This window comes from Dufourea novaeangliae, unplaced genomic scaffold (assembly GCF_001272555.1).
Source record: "Dufourea novaeangliae isolate 0120121106 unplaced genomic scaffold, ASM127255v1 scaffold262, whole genome shotgun sequence".
Lineage (NCBI taxonomy): Eukaryota > Metazoa > Arthropoda > Insecta > Hymenoptera > Halictidae > Dufourea > Dufourea novaeangliae.
The window spans coordinates 261,098-278,166 of record NW_015374137.1 but is presented as its reverse complement, the minus strand read 5'-3'; the positions used below and the strand labels follow the sequence as shown (position 1 = coordinate 278,166).

Genomic DNA, 17,069 nt, shown 5'->3' with positions numbered 1-17,069 from the left:
AGATTTTGATATGCATATTAAATGACCAAATGTACTACAATTTAAGTAAAGATTACTGAATAAATTACTTTTAAAATCACTCCTGCAATAACATTTACTTTTCAAATCTGTAATGCTATGCAAACTTTACTTAACATGGCGGATTTTGGAATTTACATCTGCAATGAAATCCGGGTATGATTAAGAGCCTTTGGAAAAAAGAATTTTGCAATGAATACTCGAACTTTAACTGATTGTGAGTTGCCCCTTGTACTTATTATAGTTTCTTCATCGGTAACAGTTTTACAATCACGTGAACCAGTTATGTATTCGTAATCATAGGCGGGTTGTTTTGATAGCATACGAATATCCATTATACCACGAATGTATCTAAATATATACATATATAACTCGGTCATGATGTTTACGATGATGTGGAACAAAGGCGTCCGAAATCAACATTAACATCAGAAATGATTTCTGAAACGAATATGTAGCTGAAAAGAGGGGATGCAGCATCAATCAAGACATTAAGTTGTGCTGATGTGGAAGCAGCCAACTAAGCTCAACTAAGCTGAACGGCTGCTTCTGAAATTTCTTTCGTCAACATTGTCGTTGACGCTTCTTAGCGTTTAATATCGACAAAATTTGCTTTATTTGCAGGTTTTCGGTATCCTTTCTTCATTTTGTATTTGCGTGAGTTATGCATAAACTCATGCTTCTTCAAATTTTGATCGGATTTTCCGTCTTGGCGACAGCGATCCCAAAGCCGGAGAACGAACCCAAGTCACGAGTTATTAACAAGGTATGTCTTCCGCTTTTAAAACATAAAAATCTTAAAAATGCATATACTAATAAATCGTTGTACTTAATACTAAAAAATTCAAGTACTATTTATTTTCACAAAATTATGGATTTCTTACACATAACCTTGTTTAGTATATCTTTGTATTAATCTTTCTTATTTAGTAATATAGTATGTTCTTTCCGGTATTATAAAACAAAATATTTTGTTTTTATACTAGCTCTTGTAACAAAAGGAATATTTATATTCTCAATGATTCTTTATTGCAAGTATTGCATATTTAATTTGTCTTTAATTCATATTTCTTAAAACAAATTTTAATGTAGGAGCCAAGTGAAGAGGACCATTTTGTCAATTCTCAACATAACCCAGCCTATGATCATGAAGCTTTCCTTGGTGAAGAAGCAAAAACATTTGATCAGCTTACCCCTGAAGAAAGCACAAGAAGATTAGGAATAATAGTTGACAAAATAGATAAGGATAAAGATAGTTATGTTACTGGAGAAGAACTTAAAGATTGGATATTGCATACACAAAGACGTTATATACGAGACAATGTTAACCGACAATGGAAATCTCACAATCCAGAGGAAAAAGAAAAACTTCCATGGACAGAGTATATGGCAATGGTCTATGGAGACATGGATGAACATGAAGTTGAAAATCATGAAAAGTCCAAAGATAATTCCTTTTCGTATATAGCCATGTTTAAGAAAGATCGCAGACGTTGGACAGCTGCAGATGTAGATGCTGATGATGCTCTTACAAAGAAAGAATTTGCTTCTTTTCTTCATGCAGAAGAGGCTGCTCATATGAAAGATGTTGTGGTATTGGAAACTATGGAAGATATTGATAAAGATGGAGATGGCAAAATATCTCTTTCAGAATATATTGGTGCACATTTTGTTTCCTCTTTGATTTCATATACATAATTAACACTGACTTGAGATTTTTTTTTAATAAAAAATTTATAAAATACTTTTAATAATTACTTTTTTCAGAGGAACTAATATGTAATTTTATTACAGGTGACATGTATGAAGGTACAGAGGGTGAAGAAGAACCAGAATGGGTGAAAAATGAAAAGGAGCAGTTTTCTATGTACCGTGACAAAAACAGTGATGGTTTCTTAGACTTTGAAGAGGTGATATCGTTGTACATGAGAAAATAATGTACGCATATGTATTGAGAAAATTTAATAAATTTTTTGTTTTCATAGGTTAAAACATGGATTATTCCAGCAGACTTTGATCATGCAGAGGCTGAATCTCGACACTTGATATTTGAAGCAGATACAGATGCAGATCAAAAACTTACAAAGGAAGAAATATTAGAAAAATATGATATTTTTGTTGGTTCCCAAGCAACTGATTTCGGAGAAGCATTAGCCAGGCATGATGAATTTTAACAAAAAACCTGTATAATTTCTAAATAATTCTTTTACGAACAAACAAAAACACTTTTGATACATCAAAAACAAAATGTATAAAAAAATTTCAAAGAATATTTATCCTTATCAGTAGGCTAAGAATATTTTTATAATGGCTGATTTTTACTTACCTCATACTCATGACATTACTATTACAAAGAATTATAATCTTTTAAATATGTTAATATGTGTTAATCATTTTAATAATCACAAATATTTTAAATATGATTTTCTCTACCTGTAATACTGATAGACAGTGCTTTATTCCTTCTGTATAAATGAATAGTGTTACAATATAGATATTATCATAGTACAGTATAGGTGTACTATCAGATAAGTGATGTGTCACTATGACGGTGATTGTATTTATCAGATATGCTGTAGCTTCAAAGTGAATCAAATCAGTTTTCACATCAGTATATAGTACTAAACATAAGGAGGTGAATACAAAATCTCAAAATGAAGAGACTTAATTTAAGAATATCTTTACTTGTTTGCATAGTATCTTTAATATCGGGTAATTACATCTGAGTTATTTAAATTTTACAAAATTTTGAAAATATTGAAAATTGATCTGTTTTATAATTTATAGCCTTTGACAAGGATAAACCATATTGCTATCAATACAGATGGATAGCACCAATATTCCATAATAGACCTGAAAAATATAATTGTACATCGCTCAAAGGTATTCCTTGCATTGAACCTTTATTCATAACAGGTAAAACTATGTACACTTATCTCAAAATAATTATTCATAAGCACTTCTATTTTCATTAGAATGACGAATACAATTAAAAACTTATATATATTTCTTTAATGAATTTTCATCAACAATAAAAGAATTTAGTAAAACTATTAACTCTTAGAGGAACCACCAAATACAATTGAATTCTGGGAGAATGAGGGAGAAGATGGAACTTTATGTCCTTTAACAACTGGAAATGTTTGTGTAAAATACACTTTTATATTCAATAATAACAGTAAGTGCGTTACACTTAAATGAAAAAAATATCAAAATAATTCCTATAAAGCTAAATTTAAATGTACATACTTAGTTCAGAACACATCCTCATTTTGTGGCAAAATAGTAGAAGATCAAATGGTAGCTGTTACATCAGGATGTTATCAACAGAACGTAAGTGTTTTTTTTTATGGAATTACAGCTTCTACTGCTGTATGTATACTACACTACTTCCATATATATCGCTCATATAAAATGTACCCAAAAAGTGCGCAGAAGCAATCTGTAGTGAGTGTAGTATCGTTAAAGAATACATGTATTGACTCGTAGTAATTAAGGTAGCATGCTTTTAACAAAATATGTTTTTAACGATTGATTCAAACTTTACGCGGTTATACGTCATATCGAGAGGTTGGTTTGGTATGTCAAAATTGACAGGTTCAATTGGCGTGCGCGCCCAGAGCGTACATGTAAATGCACATATTGCTTCTGTGTATATGCAGAATGAGATACTTCTGTAGATGCTTTTTGGGTATATTTTATATAAGTAAAATAGCAGTCTAGTATATACAAGGTGGGGCAATAACTATGTCCACTTTGAATATTGCCATTATTTGTAATAATATGAAAAAATGTTATGTTTATATTTTCTTATAGCTGGATGGTCATATACTTGAGGCATGTGCCTGTCAATCCAGAAGAGGAAAAGAACCTTGCAATGCATCAATGAAAATACAATATTCTGGCATTCTGTTGATGACAAGCTTATTATTTATATTTAAAAATTTTATTTATTAATTTATTAATTATTTACAATATAACTTATGATACAATATAATAAATGATTTTACACATTGTTTTACTTGAAATGTACTTTTTGTATTAAACAAGCGTAAGTCAATATAAGTTATTATAAATATTTGTTTTGTACCAAAAAAAAGAATACACCAAATCATGAAATTATAGAATTTAAAATATTCATATTATTAATAATCATACCCCGATAATCACCCGGTCAGCCAAATCTGCTCTCAACAGATATTGCTAGATTTTGCTGCAGATTTGATGTACAGAGTTGCTACAGATTTGCTAGGGGTCTGCTGCATCAAATCTATCAGTAAACCAGTAGCAGAAATACAACAGGCCCAGTGACATGATTTGACGTCAGAAATCGAACAATAGATCTGCGTAACGTCTATGATCAAACTGACGACAGATGCATGTTATCTGATATCATGGAAGATCAGGCAGTATGTCAGATTCATATACATTTGTCGCTGCATTCTGACCGTCAGCTGCCGTCATTGTTTCTTTAAGGGATCACCCCCACCATGGGAGTTCCTGGACCTGCATATACAACCGTGACCAGATATTAACGAAAACCCCCGACCAATCAGAGCGAGAGTCTGCTGGCCGAGTTCCCGCCGTAGCGTTGGCTACAAATCGCAGCGCGTAGTCAACGTTATCGCGGGAACTCAGCCGGCAGACTTGCGCTCTGATTGGTCGGGGTTTTTCGTTAATATCTGGTTAACAAAGCCTCGGATAACATTTTTGCTAAGGAAAAACTTGTTCCAAATCGTCTCACCAGTAACCCATTTCAAGGACCAGCAACATTTGTGTTACACCCTGTACAATGTCGTATTTTATATGTATTTTATAAAATATCGTAAATGTTGATTTCATGTCTTGTTTCCTAAATTTTACTATTGCCCTGAGAATTTTGTTAACACTGCTAATTTCCGTTGCGCTTGATGGGAGAAAGTTCTCAAAACTCAAAGTAATTAAAAATTAACTTCGATCTATAATTAAATTTCAAACAGTATAGACATGTCAAAAATGATAAATGAATTTCATGAATTGCTTGTTCAAGTACTGAAATAAATGTTAAATTGAATGTATTTCTCTCATGTAAATGTGGGATAAGTTTCAGTGACTTCCGAGACTAAGTAGTGGGGGACCCTTCCCCTACACCGCTTTTTCCCTACGGAAGCCGAGTTGCTCGTGAGTATACATATTTGTCATGTACATACACACCACACGCACACACGCACACACGTCATCAGATCAGCATCATCATCATCATATGTGTGTATACATACATATCATGTATCATATATGGATGGTGTATGGTGTATACCGTGTATACAGAAAGAAAACTATTTATGTGATCCGTTTATGAATCTGAGTAGTGCAGCCACGACGGACAAATACAGTGACTGATTTTGTATTAACCGTATGGTATATAATTCAAAATTTCACGTATTTCATAAATATGATATTTCTCTTGCAATGCTTTAAGAAGTCGTGTGTTTTAAATACAATGTAAATGGATATTCAAGGCTAGTATAATTGTCAATGAAAGTAAGTATTACATTTTTGCACCTGCTATGATCTCATTGGGAAATACTTGTTTTAGGTTATTAAACAATTTAAATTAAATTCACGGTAAAATTACATCTTTCATGACTGAATGTTTATACATGATTCTTGTACCTCATGTATTATCAATTTCAATGTTCCCAAGTTTAATAAAGTTTTGTTAAAATTCAACATCTATCACAGCATAATTTACCTAAGCACTGTAGTACAAATTTTTATATTTCGTAAGACCTATTCTTCTTGAACATATTTTTTATTTTACAATCGTTTTTATTTAATTCAGAACAGTTAACTAATTCGTAAACGAGTGAAGATATGAAAAAATTGTTCCTAAAAAAGTATGTTGATACACAGAGACATTACACAGTTCATTTTAATTTTCTGTAAGTGAAGTGGTTGGAGAAATTTCAAGGTCAACTTGATTCTTTTAAATGGAATGACATACCCTTTTATTTATAATGTGATATCTTTTTTTGAGACAATTTAAAAGAAGTGCAGCTTGATGTATTTTCATTCAAAATTTCATTTCATGTGCAACTAACCTTACTGTTTTGGGCCCAATATTTCTGCTGTAACAAAATTAACACTATTGTAAACACCACTAAATAGTTAAATGTCAATGGAGGTTGTAAATCTCAATACATTAATGAGATTTCTTTGCTTTTAACACTGTGTTTGATTTGGAGTACCAAGTATTGTAGCAGAAATTCCTTTTTCCTTCAATGTGTCTATCATTGACAAGTATATATTACTCTATTTGTTTGAAAAATTCCTTTCCAATATTTTTTAACATTTTCAGTGTTATTGTTCCACAGACATCTAGTGATCTTTATATGTAACTTGTTTGCATTGTTAACGGGCATATTAAACCCTATTTGTTTTAAGGTAACCCTAAAGAAAAGAAGGTATTTGGTAGACTGTCTGCTTGGGTGTTCTGCAAGAATTCTAGAAACTATATCCATGTGATCTGACAATATCATCCCTGCACTGTCACAAAGAACATAGTTATTAATTGCAAGACTACATTAAAGCTGCTGTACCTAAATTTCCAAATATCTGTGTCAGTTTTTTCACAGCGTAAATTTTGGGCCAAAAACTGTGAGGTCTGTTTCATGTTCATTGCAGGATCAAGCAAGGTTTAGTTAATCAGAGAGTTGAGTGACTTTGACCTGAGTCCTTGGGCCTCGCTAATGTACAACTGTCTATACGATGGACGACTAGTTGCCTCAAAGATGTAGCATTAGCAATAAATTCAACCGACTCTTAACCATTAGTCCTCGATTAGCAGGGGCTCATTGTGTTCCACCACACTCGGGGTTGTACACCGCTTTCAGCTACAGGGTTCCAAGGACTAAAACGAAAATTTATGTTTACATAAGTTTTCATAAAAAATAAGAGGGCGAGAAGTATTTTAAATCTGAAATGGCAAACATTTGTGGTACAATTACATTAAAAAAGAAGATCCAATCCCACATTAACGTTGTATGCCCCTGAACGACTGTCGAGTACAGTTTGTACGCCTCAAGGTATCGAATCACGGGACCTGGCGCTCAAAACATAAACATAAGGGTCGGTTAAGTTTATTGCTACCGCTATATCTTTGAGGCAACTATACATGATGTTGAACTTCTTTCAACTCGTATCAAAATGCACTACCATATTGTAAATAAAAGGGTATAACATTCTTTTTAAAAAAATCAAGTTCTTAAAATTTCCCCCACCATTGCGCCTACAGAAAAACTGTACACACCATGTAATGTCCCCCTTAGTATTAAAAAACGTTGTTAGGAACTTTTTTTCCATATGTTTACTCGCATACAAAATGTTTAACTATTCTCAGTTACTCTGATACACTATACAATACATGAAATGTGTATTATGTGTACAGGTATGTTATATATAAAAAATATTGTTCTTTTCTTTTATAGAAATTACAACATGGCAGAGCAACAACAATCACCTCCTGGTTTTAAACGTATATCTTTAGATAAAATTATTGAAACTATGACTGCCGATTTAGAAAGTTCTAATGGTCATTACCTCCAGTTTGGTGTAAATACACAACAAACTACATCTCATAATTGGGGAGATTATTCTTCAAGCCAGGCAAGGCATTATATTAGTAATCAGTCTCCGCATTCTAATTCATCTGCAATGCAATCAATGACTCCAATGAGTAATCTGTACATGCAAGATATGTCAAATTATGATTCTACAACAGAATCAATTTATTTTCCATCTCAAACAGTAAATCATTTAGGTATAAATGAAAATAATGACTTAATTGGTACAATAGATGTTGGAGGAGGCAATTACATTAATGTAATATATGGAAATGCTTCTCAAATCATGGCAGAGCAATGTCAGCTTTCAAACATAACATCGTACAGAAATCAAAACATAATTGATCGAGAATATGGTCTTTTTAATGATAGACACATTACAGTACCATCTGATTTGCCAACACAGAACTTCAATGGCAAACAGTTAATTGATAATTTAGTTGGTAATTGGGTACCAAATCAGTCTGGTACATACAGTCCCTTTGGTATCTCTCCAAATGTAACACCATTACCACAATCAGCTACGGATGTCAGAGGACCCGAGGAATTGCCTAGAAGTTCTACAGATATTCAACATAAGAAGCCTCGTGCAATAGCAGAAGTAAAACCTATGCGACCATCTTATTCAGATGTATTAACAAAATCTGCTCCTACTCCACCATCTCCTTTAACAGTTCAATCTATGAAACCAAAACCTGAATCTGTAAACAAAAAGATTTCTAATAAAAGCTCAAAAAATAAATCCAAATCTGCAGTGTTAAAGAGACAAAATTCGTCTGGAAGTGATGACCATTATTCTCCAAAACTACAAGTACCACGAAAAGTTTTAGAGAAAAATAATTCAACCCTTCCAAGACGCTGGGTATCATTAGACAATCTTGGTCTGCAAACTGAATCTCAAGAAATAAATACATTTGACAGATCTAATCAATTCGAAAAGAAAAAGATTTCTAAACCTTTTAAGAAACCAGAAAAGGGAGAGACACTTAATAATTCAAAAATTCAAAATAGTAATCCTAAATTGGTTGGAAATATTCCAAAACGACCTATACAAATAAATAATAATTTGAACACAATAAATACTTCCAGTCAAACTGTTTCTCCTGATAAAATTGAAAAAAATCAACAAGTTGTAAATAAAACATGTAAAGAAGAAAAGAAAATTACTAAGGAAAAGAATGTTAAACGTTTTCAAGCTGAAAAAGCACAGCAAATTAAAAAAGCTCAAAGAAACCGCAGAAGAGAGAATCGAGAATCTCCAGTGAAAGATTTATGTAAAAATTTAAATAAGTATGCCAGTCGTTGGTATAAAATTGGATTAAAAATATTTTATTGGTTACTACACTTAGTATCTGATGTAGTTAGTATGAGTGCCAATCTTATTATTCAACTGTAAGTAATATATAATACAAAAGTATGTGACTTTAAAATTTACATTACAATATAATATAGCTTAAGAATACCTGTATTTTTTTAAAAACTTTAAAAATATATTGAGATATTTGTTCATTTTTGTTTCAGTGGTAAATGTGGATGGTATTATACCATACTGTATTTAAAATACTCATGGGTCTATTTAGCTATGACATTTTCAAAAATTCGTATATTGAATTCTATTGGTAGACAATTAGATAATTGGTTTGGAAATAGTAAGTTTGCATTTTGGCATAAAATAAAAGCTAAAAGCGAAGAGAAAGAAGAAAACAGTAACTGGATACGTGGTAGTCTTGAAACAAATATTGCATTACCTACTACTAGTGAAGAAGCTATGAAAAGATTATTAGCTTGTAAAGGAAAGGATCCGTATAGTATACTCGGGGTCACACCAACGTGTTCAGATGATGATATTAAAAAGTATTACAAGAGACAAGCTTTCTTAGTTCATCCTGACAAAAATAATCAGCCAGGTGCAGAGGAGGCATTCAAAATACTTGTACACGCGTTTGACATAATTGGCGAACCGGTACTATTATCTTCGATACTTACTACAGTGAAACTACAATAAATGTTATTCATAATGATCATAACGAAAAATTTGTTTTTAAGGTAAAAATTACTTATAATTATATTGTGTTTTTAATATTTTAGGAACGCAGACAAGCATTTGATCAAACTAGACAAGTAGAAGCAGCTTGGGGTGAATTAAGCGATTTACTCTCTCAACTTCACAGAAAGATGGAACAAGCAGCAAATACAATAAGGTGCACGAACTGTGGTTTGAGGCACAAAAGAATTCCTACGCAACGTCCTTGTTACGCAGCGCGATTTTGTGCTCAGTGTAAAATACGTCACAGTGCAAAAGAAGTAAATATTAAAACAGTTTTCATACAAACACTTCATTGAATTTTGCTTCTACATAGATTATAAAACTTTTAAATAGGGTGACATTTGGGCAGAGTCTCGTTTAATGGGTTTCCTTTGGCATTATTATGCTTGCATGGAAGGTGCAGTATATGATGTCACAGATTGGGCAGCTTGTCAAGCTGGTAATTTAAAACATCTAAGAGCAAATACACATAGCATTCAGTATAGAATTGTTCTGGGCCAGCGACCACCATCGCAAGCAGCCAACAGTGGTAAAAAGCGTCAACAAATAGATCCGAACACGAGGTACATATTAATATTTACACTAATACTTAATATATAATAATATTTTACACTAATTTACATTATTATGGTAAAAACGCGCGGTAGAAGTTCATATGAATTCATATTAATTTTTCTGTTAAACAGTGAAGCAGATTTCGAAGATTTTTTAAATAATTTGTACAACCATAGTAAATCCGGAACTTCAAGCGCACCAGGAGATCAAAACTCCTTTAGGGATTGTAAGCGACGTAAAGCTAGACGTAAGAAGTAAAAAGCTTGACAAGTTACTTCATCTTTTAGTATCTTTTATGTACGATTACACAGTAATATACATACTTCTTTAATGAACTTTCATATTGCTAAAATAAATGGATAACATTCAGTGACATTAGCACAATTTATAAATTGTATTAAAAAGAGTCTTAAAAGATATACATGAAATTTGTTTTAAAATAAAAATTTATTTAAAAATATAAGAGTTCATATTAGTACAATATATTAAATGTAATAGAAATGTTTAAATGTATTATAAATTACAATTACAAAGAAAGAAAATATTAATTTCAATCTCAAAGATGACAGAAATTCTAGGTGGACTATTAATTGTTTCCATATTATATTTATAATGTAGATTGAAAATTGAACAAGAAAAGCATTCAAGAATTAGTAATTACAATGCCTGTTAAAGCTTAAATGGCCCTTTAATTTACCCCAAATATAATACTCACTATTAATATTACAGTAGTATTTTAACGTAATGTGCAAACTAAAGCTGTACCATAAATTTGCTCCCATGTTAATGAAACTAAAAAGCAATGAAAGGAATTTAGAATTTCTATATCTCAAAGTGCTTCAGATAACATGTTTACTTTTAGTAAACTACAAACATAACTATGCGATATGAGTATATAGAAACTTTTCATTATATATTACACGAATTTTTATAACATACTTAAAATTTGTTCATTTCTTAACGACAGTTGAAAGTAGTATCCTCCACATGTAATTGATGTATATTTTTACAATGTTATAGAAACAACAGTCCATGTTCATGAACATTGTGTTTCTGCATCATCATTATTTACTGTGAGCCATGATCTCTGAACATTTATAATTGGTAAACTATAAAAGCTAAATAATTGACGTTATATAAAATAAGACTGATTTTTTTCTTTCTGTGTTATTTATGTTATGTACTATGTAGAGATGTTTATAATACTCCATTTCGCGTTCTTTGACATGTAAATTAAGAATATTAACGAATTTACTATATTAAATTGCATGCAAATGCTCTATTATTTAAATTTCAATTTGAAGGTAATTATAATTCATGAATTTCATTTTGCATCATACAAGGTATAATACAAATAATAAAGTTAACGAAAGTAAGTAAAATACTTGTAGAAATGTATGAATGTGTTATTAAAAAGTTTTATTTATGTTATATTTGTATAATAATAAAGTTGTGCAATTCTTTGTATGTGCAAATGAAATCATATAACTTTGTATTAAACAAGTTTTATAATGAAGATACACATTTAACATACAGCTTACAAATTTTAGTACAAGTATAGCAAAATATTTTTAGCTGATACCTTTGTCTCTGTTAATGAAAAAGGTAACTGTGTCTTGTGCTCGAGAATTTATAATAAAGCACCTTTGTGTAATTTCCATGCACGTTTTGTATTTTTATTACAAGAAATTTTGACTACTAAATGAATTAATACAGCAAAATTATAATGAAATATAAAAATTAGTTTCATCTATACAAATGAAATATATCTATATTATAGCATTGAACATTTGAATTAGTTATGTATAAATAAACATTAATAAATCAATTCTTACTGTGTTTATCACATGCATATAGTGGAATCAAGAATTTTTTACATATTTTACAATATTTATTAGTCATTCCTTTTTAAATACAAAAATATTTTATCATAAAACATACACTAATATTATGCTATATCCTGACATAGAATCTGCTTAAGTATAATTTAGCATTCCTTCCAGAAATACAAGTGCATCAACATTATTGATTGTACTTTCTACATCCCGTTTTTGTATGGTCTTTTTTTTCATTTGTGCTGTATATTTATAAGATTCTTTAGCAAGAGAATCGATAAAAAGTTCCTGTTATAAAAAAACAAGATTAATAACTTATCAGATGTGAAATACCAAACATATTTAATAATATATATATATGTACATACATTGTCATGCAACAGAATATACATTTTTATTTCTTATTATACTAGATTAATGTACATGAAAATTCTTTTGTTATTTAAAAGAACAAGTTTTACATTACTTTTCACATTTTTTCAAATGATCCTTAAGTTTCCAAGTGTTGCTTAGATACAAACAACAGATCTTTAAGTTTTGAAAAAATAATATTTCATGCCCACTAGTCTAATAATATTCATGACATTTCTAGAAAAACACTTAAGTTGATAAATTAATTAAAAAATATTTTTTACTTATATCGACAAGTAATATATAATATAAAATTACCGTGGACTTTGTAATTAGAAAAACAGCTTCTTGGTTAACCATGTTCACTTCAGGATCCATCTTTATAATTGTTTTTATCCTACCTAATGGTAATTTTACTAACTTTTCTTTCTGTTCTTCATCAGTACGAATATTATTCTCGAGTTCATCTTGGGAATCCTGAGAATTTCCTTCTCCTGTATTGATATTACTTTGGTTTAATTCTCTGTCACTCACACTTCCTTCGTTTTCATTTGCCATGATTACAACTCAGGGACCCAGGGCAGTGATTAGAGATGACGTGCTGCTACTTGTGAATCACTCGTGATTCGATCACGTTCGTTCCCAATCACGGTGATTTTTCACAGAGATTCGTGATTTCTCATGATCGTTTCTGATTGGTGAAGAAATCTAACAGTTCTTTACACGCGACACATAATCTGTATATTTTACAATAACGACATCAAAACAAAAATTCGAGTTATATCGTATAAAGTGAAGGAATAATTAGAAACAATGAAGAATAATGAATAAATTAATGATTATAAATTATAACTACATGTTACCTAGCAATTCAATCTTTTAGAATTTTTTGTTTTTTCTAGTGATTTTTACAAACACAAATAGTAATGTAATTCATCGTAAAATCATATTGAATACGTTTTTCTGTTTAAAGATCAAGGACTTACGATTGCAGTGAGCAAATTCACTCAAGATAAAAAAATCGCAATCACGTCGTAAATGAAGTTAAATCACGACCGTGATCGTGATTCGGTGGTCACTGTGATAAATCACCGTTGATGATTTTGCACGCCATCTCTAACTGAAACCGTTTTGTAATTTGATTATTTGTATACAATCCTCTTTAAGAAATAGCAATTCTTTCTGACATTGTCACATGCGTCTATATAGATGAAACTGTGCGTTCGAGGTGGTAAGAGACCCCGTGTGTGTGTGTGAAAAAAGTGGGGTCATAGAACCCCCGGGGGAGGCGCCAGAGACCCCGTGTATATTGAAGCGTAGGTCATAGAACTCCCGGTGGAGGCGCCAGAGACCCCGTGGGTGAGATCGCGGGGTCATAGAACCCCCGGTGGCCTCGCAAAGGAACCCCGTGTGGTGAGATCGTGGGGTCATAGAACCCCCGGTGGAGGCGCCAGGTACCCCGTGTGATGAGTTCGTGGGGCCACAGAACCCCCGGTGGAGGCGCCAGGGACCACCGTGTGGTGAGATTATGATGTCAAAGAACCCCCAGTGGAGGCGCCAGAGACCCCGTGTGGTGAGATCGTGGGGTCATAGAACCTATAGAGATAGAGATGGCGTGAACTGCTACTTGTGAGTCACTCGTGATTCGATCACGTTCGTTCCCAATCACGGTGATTTTTCACAGTGATTCGTGATTTCTCGTGATCGTTTCTGATTGGTGGAGAAACCTAACAGTTCTTTACACGCGACACATAATCTGTATATTTTATATTAACGACATCAAAACAAAAATTCGAGTTATATCGTACAAAGTGAAGGAATAATTAAAAACAATGAAGAATAATGAATAAATTAATGATTATAAATTATAATCTACATGTTACCTAGCAAATCATTCTTTTAGAATTTCTTGTTTTTTCTACTGCTTTTTACAAACACAAATAGTAATGTAATTCATCGTAAAATCATATTGAATACGTTCGTCTGTATAAAGATCAAGGACTTACGATCGCAGTGAGCAAATTCACTCAAGATAAAAAAATCGCAATCACGGTCGTAAATGAAGTTAAATCACGACCGTGATCGTGATTCGGCGATCACTGTGATAAATCACCGTTAGTGATTTTGCACGCCATCTCTACGTGGAAGCGTTGGAAGCGCCGGACCCGGTAGATCGCTCGCGGAGTTCACTGAATCGTGGGAATCGTGGGATAACCGTGCGAGCGCTTACCCTTTCCATGTCTCCCGTGGGTATTTTACCAAGCATATTCTATCCTCTCCGTGAGCTCTGCCCCACTACGTTCTACTCGGCGACTCCCCAACACAAGTGTTTTCTACTTCTATCCGTATACGCTTTGCTTCGGGCGCCTCGGCAAAACTCCTACGTCACACGTTTACAACGCGACTGAACGCTACGGCCGAGTGTACTCGGAGAGTGGCCGCCCAAGCCAGGTCAAAATCCCAAGCAACCTCAACGTCGAGAAGCGCATGAGTTCTCTCACGCGCTCATGATGAAGACTGAGTTCGACCCCCGTTCAAATCCCGATGCGACGGTTTCACTTTTTATTTTTAATTATTGCGTAATTTCACTTTGTAATCTGTCAATAAATGAAAAGTTTGGAAAATGTTAATTAAAGAAGCATTTTCAAAATTCGATGTTTTTGTTAATGATATATTTCGCGTTTCCGACAACCGTTATGGCTTCCACAAACCAACGCAAAATATTCGTAGCGGCAGGGAATATTTCGCGAGGATAGATTTTTTATAGATAAATTTTTGCGGAAATTTTTCGGTATTAGTGTGAACAGTTTCATAAGACACCATGCATTTTAAATTGTTGCGAATCTATCGCCGCGAAATATTCGCAACCACTGTGAATATATCATATTGGTTTGTGCATTTACTTAAGAATAAGTAGTGACTATGAATCGCGGCGTATATTTTAACCTACAGTAAACATAAAAACTTCTTAAACTTCGTCTTCATGATATCATTAACAATATAACTATACTATCCTATATTTTCATCAATAATATTATTTATTGTCATTATGTTAGAGATTAAGAAAACATATAACGAATGTAATATAAAAACGTAGTGCATATTTTGTTCGAAGCATAAAGCACATCTAAAAAATGTCGCAGCGGTTCCATAGTCGGAACTTTTAACCACTCCACCAACGACGCTTTCCAAGATGCGGTAAATGTTTTGGTATATGTATAACGGATACAGCATAATTTCAATTAAGTTAATTCAACTTCTATAATATATGTATGTTTTACTAGATACGGAAATATTTAAAATCGTATAATATATGTACTTACTAAAAGAAATACAAAAATTCGAAATATAAGTTACTTTTTCACGGAAAAAATGTAGACAATATCGGTTTGTGATTTTTAAAACTACGGCGCACTCGACTAAAAAATCTCCAAAAAATTGAGAACAATACTTGTAATGATATATCGTTACTGTAATTATATAACCCTAATGTTTTTAAAACTTTAATAAGAAAACAACTTTTGTCGTCATTTTTTCCGTTATTGATTTTTTTCGACTAGGATTCGCAACCAAAAAATCATTAAAAAAACTCTAACGCGTGCCCCGTTAAATACTATCCGTTAGAACTTTTATAGAATTTTTGCACGTTAGTATACAGGAAAAATACAGGAAAAACCAACAATCCGAATTTTCCCTATTACTACCCTCCAGAGCAAGTTAGAGGGTTAAAATTTGGCACAGACTGTTCTTTCTTGACAAGCTATCAAATCGTATGTCACAAGTCTAAATCTGTGTGAGGGCACTGTTGACCCCCTTATCTGGCTGTACTCTTTTGAAAGATTAAAATTTTATTTTATTTTCCTACGAATCATAGACTTCTGTGGGTGTTTAAACGTTTCAATCGATAGGTACTATTTACTATTAACAATTGCGAGTACACCGGTGACGGTGTTCTCTGTCCTCGACAATGGACCAGCAACGTCGCCGCGGCAACTCTCATGGTTCACCATTTCCTCGACGGATAAAGTGAAAGCCATGATCGAGGCTGGTGTAGAATGTAAAGAAGCCGATGCGAATCGAGAGAGGGAGACCGCTTTGCCGTTCAGTTACTCCAAGGCAAGCTGAAAGGAATGTCGAGCGTTGTGCATCGCAACACCAAGGAGTTCTGAGCATCTCTAATCAACCATCGCCTAACGTTGCTGTCAACGACACATCGTATATGGTGAGCGAAACTTTTTCTCGACTAACAGAGATTGATTCTCCACGCACTACCTTTGAACGTTTTTCAACCACCCCTGCGACGAGATGGGATCGGGGATAAAGAAATTTCACACATTTCTTCCCGGATTGATGGAATTATTACAACTTCCTCGGAGATGAAAGAAATTATAACTATCATAATTGCTCGGAATTGCATGATTTTGTGTAAAAAGAATGCCTATTAAAATATTATAAACACTAACAAGAATGTAGCAGTCGATTCCTTCTATTAAGGGTATTTTATTAAGCCTTATAGTAGGTGGAGACATTAATTCAGGTACAACATTACGTGTAAAAATTCTTTTAATCATATTGATAGATTTAGGCATAAACTTAAAATAAAATAACAAAATAAAAAATAATACTTCAAGTATTAAGAAATTTTGGGTTTTAAATATAACT

At 32.6% G+C, this 17,069-nt stretch overlaps 4 protein-coding genes across 4 annotated transcripts; 3 read left to right on the top strand and 1 right to left on the bottom strand.

The window, feature by feature from the left end:
• The first annotated feature begins 566 nt into the window (after positions 1–566).
• Positions 567–2,230, top strand: LOC107191270 (calumenin-B). The gene is made up of 4 exons (XM_015580262.1): positions 567–784; positions 1,111–1,678; positions 1,813–1,928; positions 2,004–2,230. Exons 1-4 carry the CDS (start codon positions 683–685, stop codon positions 2,190–2,192), a joined length of 975 nt encoding a protein of 324 aa, XP_015435748.1. The 5' UTR covers positions 567–682; the 3' UTR covers positions 2,193–2,230.
• Positions 2,231–2,672: 442 nt separating this feature from the next.
• LOC107191260 lies at positions 2,673–3,951 on the top strand (the record flags this gene model as incomplete). Its single annotated transcript, XM_015580250.1, has 5 exons — positions 2,673–2,730; positions 2,806–2,934; positions 3,083–3,196; positions 3,272–3,351; positions 3,835–3,951. Coding segments are annotated over exons 1-5 (498 nt in total), but the record flags the coding sequence as incomplete, so codon positions are not given.
• A 1,425-nt stretch (positions 3,952–5,376) lies between these two features.
• LOC107191268 (dnaJ homolog dnj-5) lies at positions 5,377–10,479 on the top strand. The gene is made up of 6 exons (XM_015580260.1): positions 5,377–5,538; positions 7,485–9,011; positions 9,141–9,582; positions 9,708–9,923; positions 10,000–10,229; positions 10,353–10,479. The coding sequence occupies exons 2-6, from the start codon at positions 7,495–7,497 to the stop codon at positions 10,477–10,479; spliced, it is 2,532 nt and encodes an 843-aa protein (XP_015435746.1). The 5' UTR covers positions 5,377–5,538; positions 7,485–7,494.
• Positions 10,480–12,177: 1,698 nt separating this feature from the next.
• On the bottom strand, positions 12,178–16,444 carry LOC107191259 (DNA polymerase epsilon subunit C). Its single transcript, XM_015580249.1, has 3 exons — positions 16,327–16,444; positions 12,726–12,973; positions 12,178–12,344 (listed from the first exon to the last, which is right to left on the bottom strand). The coding sequence occupies exons 1-3, from the start codon at positions 16,442–16,444 to the stop codon at positions 12,198–12,200; spliced, it is 513 nt and encodes a 170-aa protein (XP_015435735.1). The 3' UTR covers positions 12,178–12,197.
• Positions 16,445–17,069: the final 625 nt, after the last annotated feature.

Excerpts from the sequence above, each read along its gene's own strand:
- LOC107191270 (XM_015580262.1), top strand. The coding sequence starts at position 683 with ATGCATAAACTCATGCTTCTTCAAATTTTGATCGGATTTTCCGTCTTG. Across the intron at positions 785-1,110 it reads AGTCACGAGTTATTAACAAG|GAGCCAAGTGAAGAGGACCA; the intron begins GTATGTCTTCCG and ends ATTTTAATGTAG. Across the intron at positions 1,679-1,812 it reads ATCTCTTTCAGAATATATTG|GTGACATGTATGAAGGTACA; the intron begins GTGCACATTTTG and ends ATTTTATTACAG.
- LOC107191268 (XM_015580260.1), top strand. The coding sequence starts at position 7,495 with ATGGCAGAGCAACAACAATCACCTCCTGGTTTTAAACGTATATCTTTA. Across the intron at positions 9,583-9,707 it reads TTGACATAATTGGCGAACCG|GAACGCAGACAAGCATTTGA; the intron begins GTACTATTATCT and ends TTAATATTTTAG. Across the intron at positions 10,230-10,352 it reads CAAATAGATCCGAACACGAG|TGAAGCAGATTTCGAAGATT; the intron begins GTACATATTAAT and ends TCTGTTAAACAG.
- LOC107191259 (XM_015580249.1), bottom strand. The coding sequence starts at position 16,444 with ATGGCTTTCACTTTATCCGTCGAGGAAATGGTGAACCATGAGAGTTGC. Across the intron at positions 12,974-16,326 it reads TGTACTCGCAATTGTTAATA|TTGTAATCATGGCAAATGAA; the intron begins GTAAATAGTACC and ends TGGGTCCCTGAG. Across the intron at positions 12,345-12,725 it reads TTCTAATTACAAAGTCCACG|GAACTTTTTATCGATTCTCT; the intron begins GTAATTTTATAT and ends TTTTTATAACAG.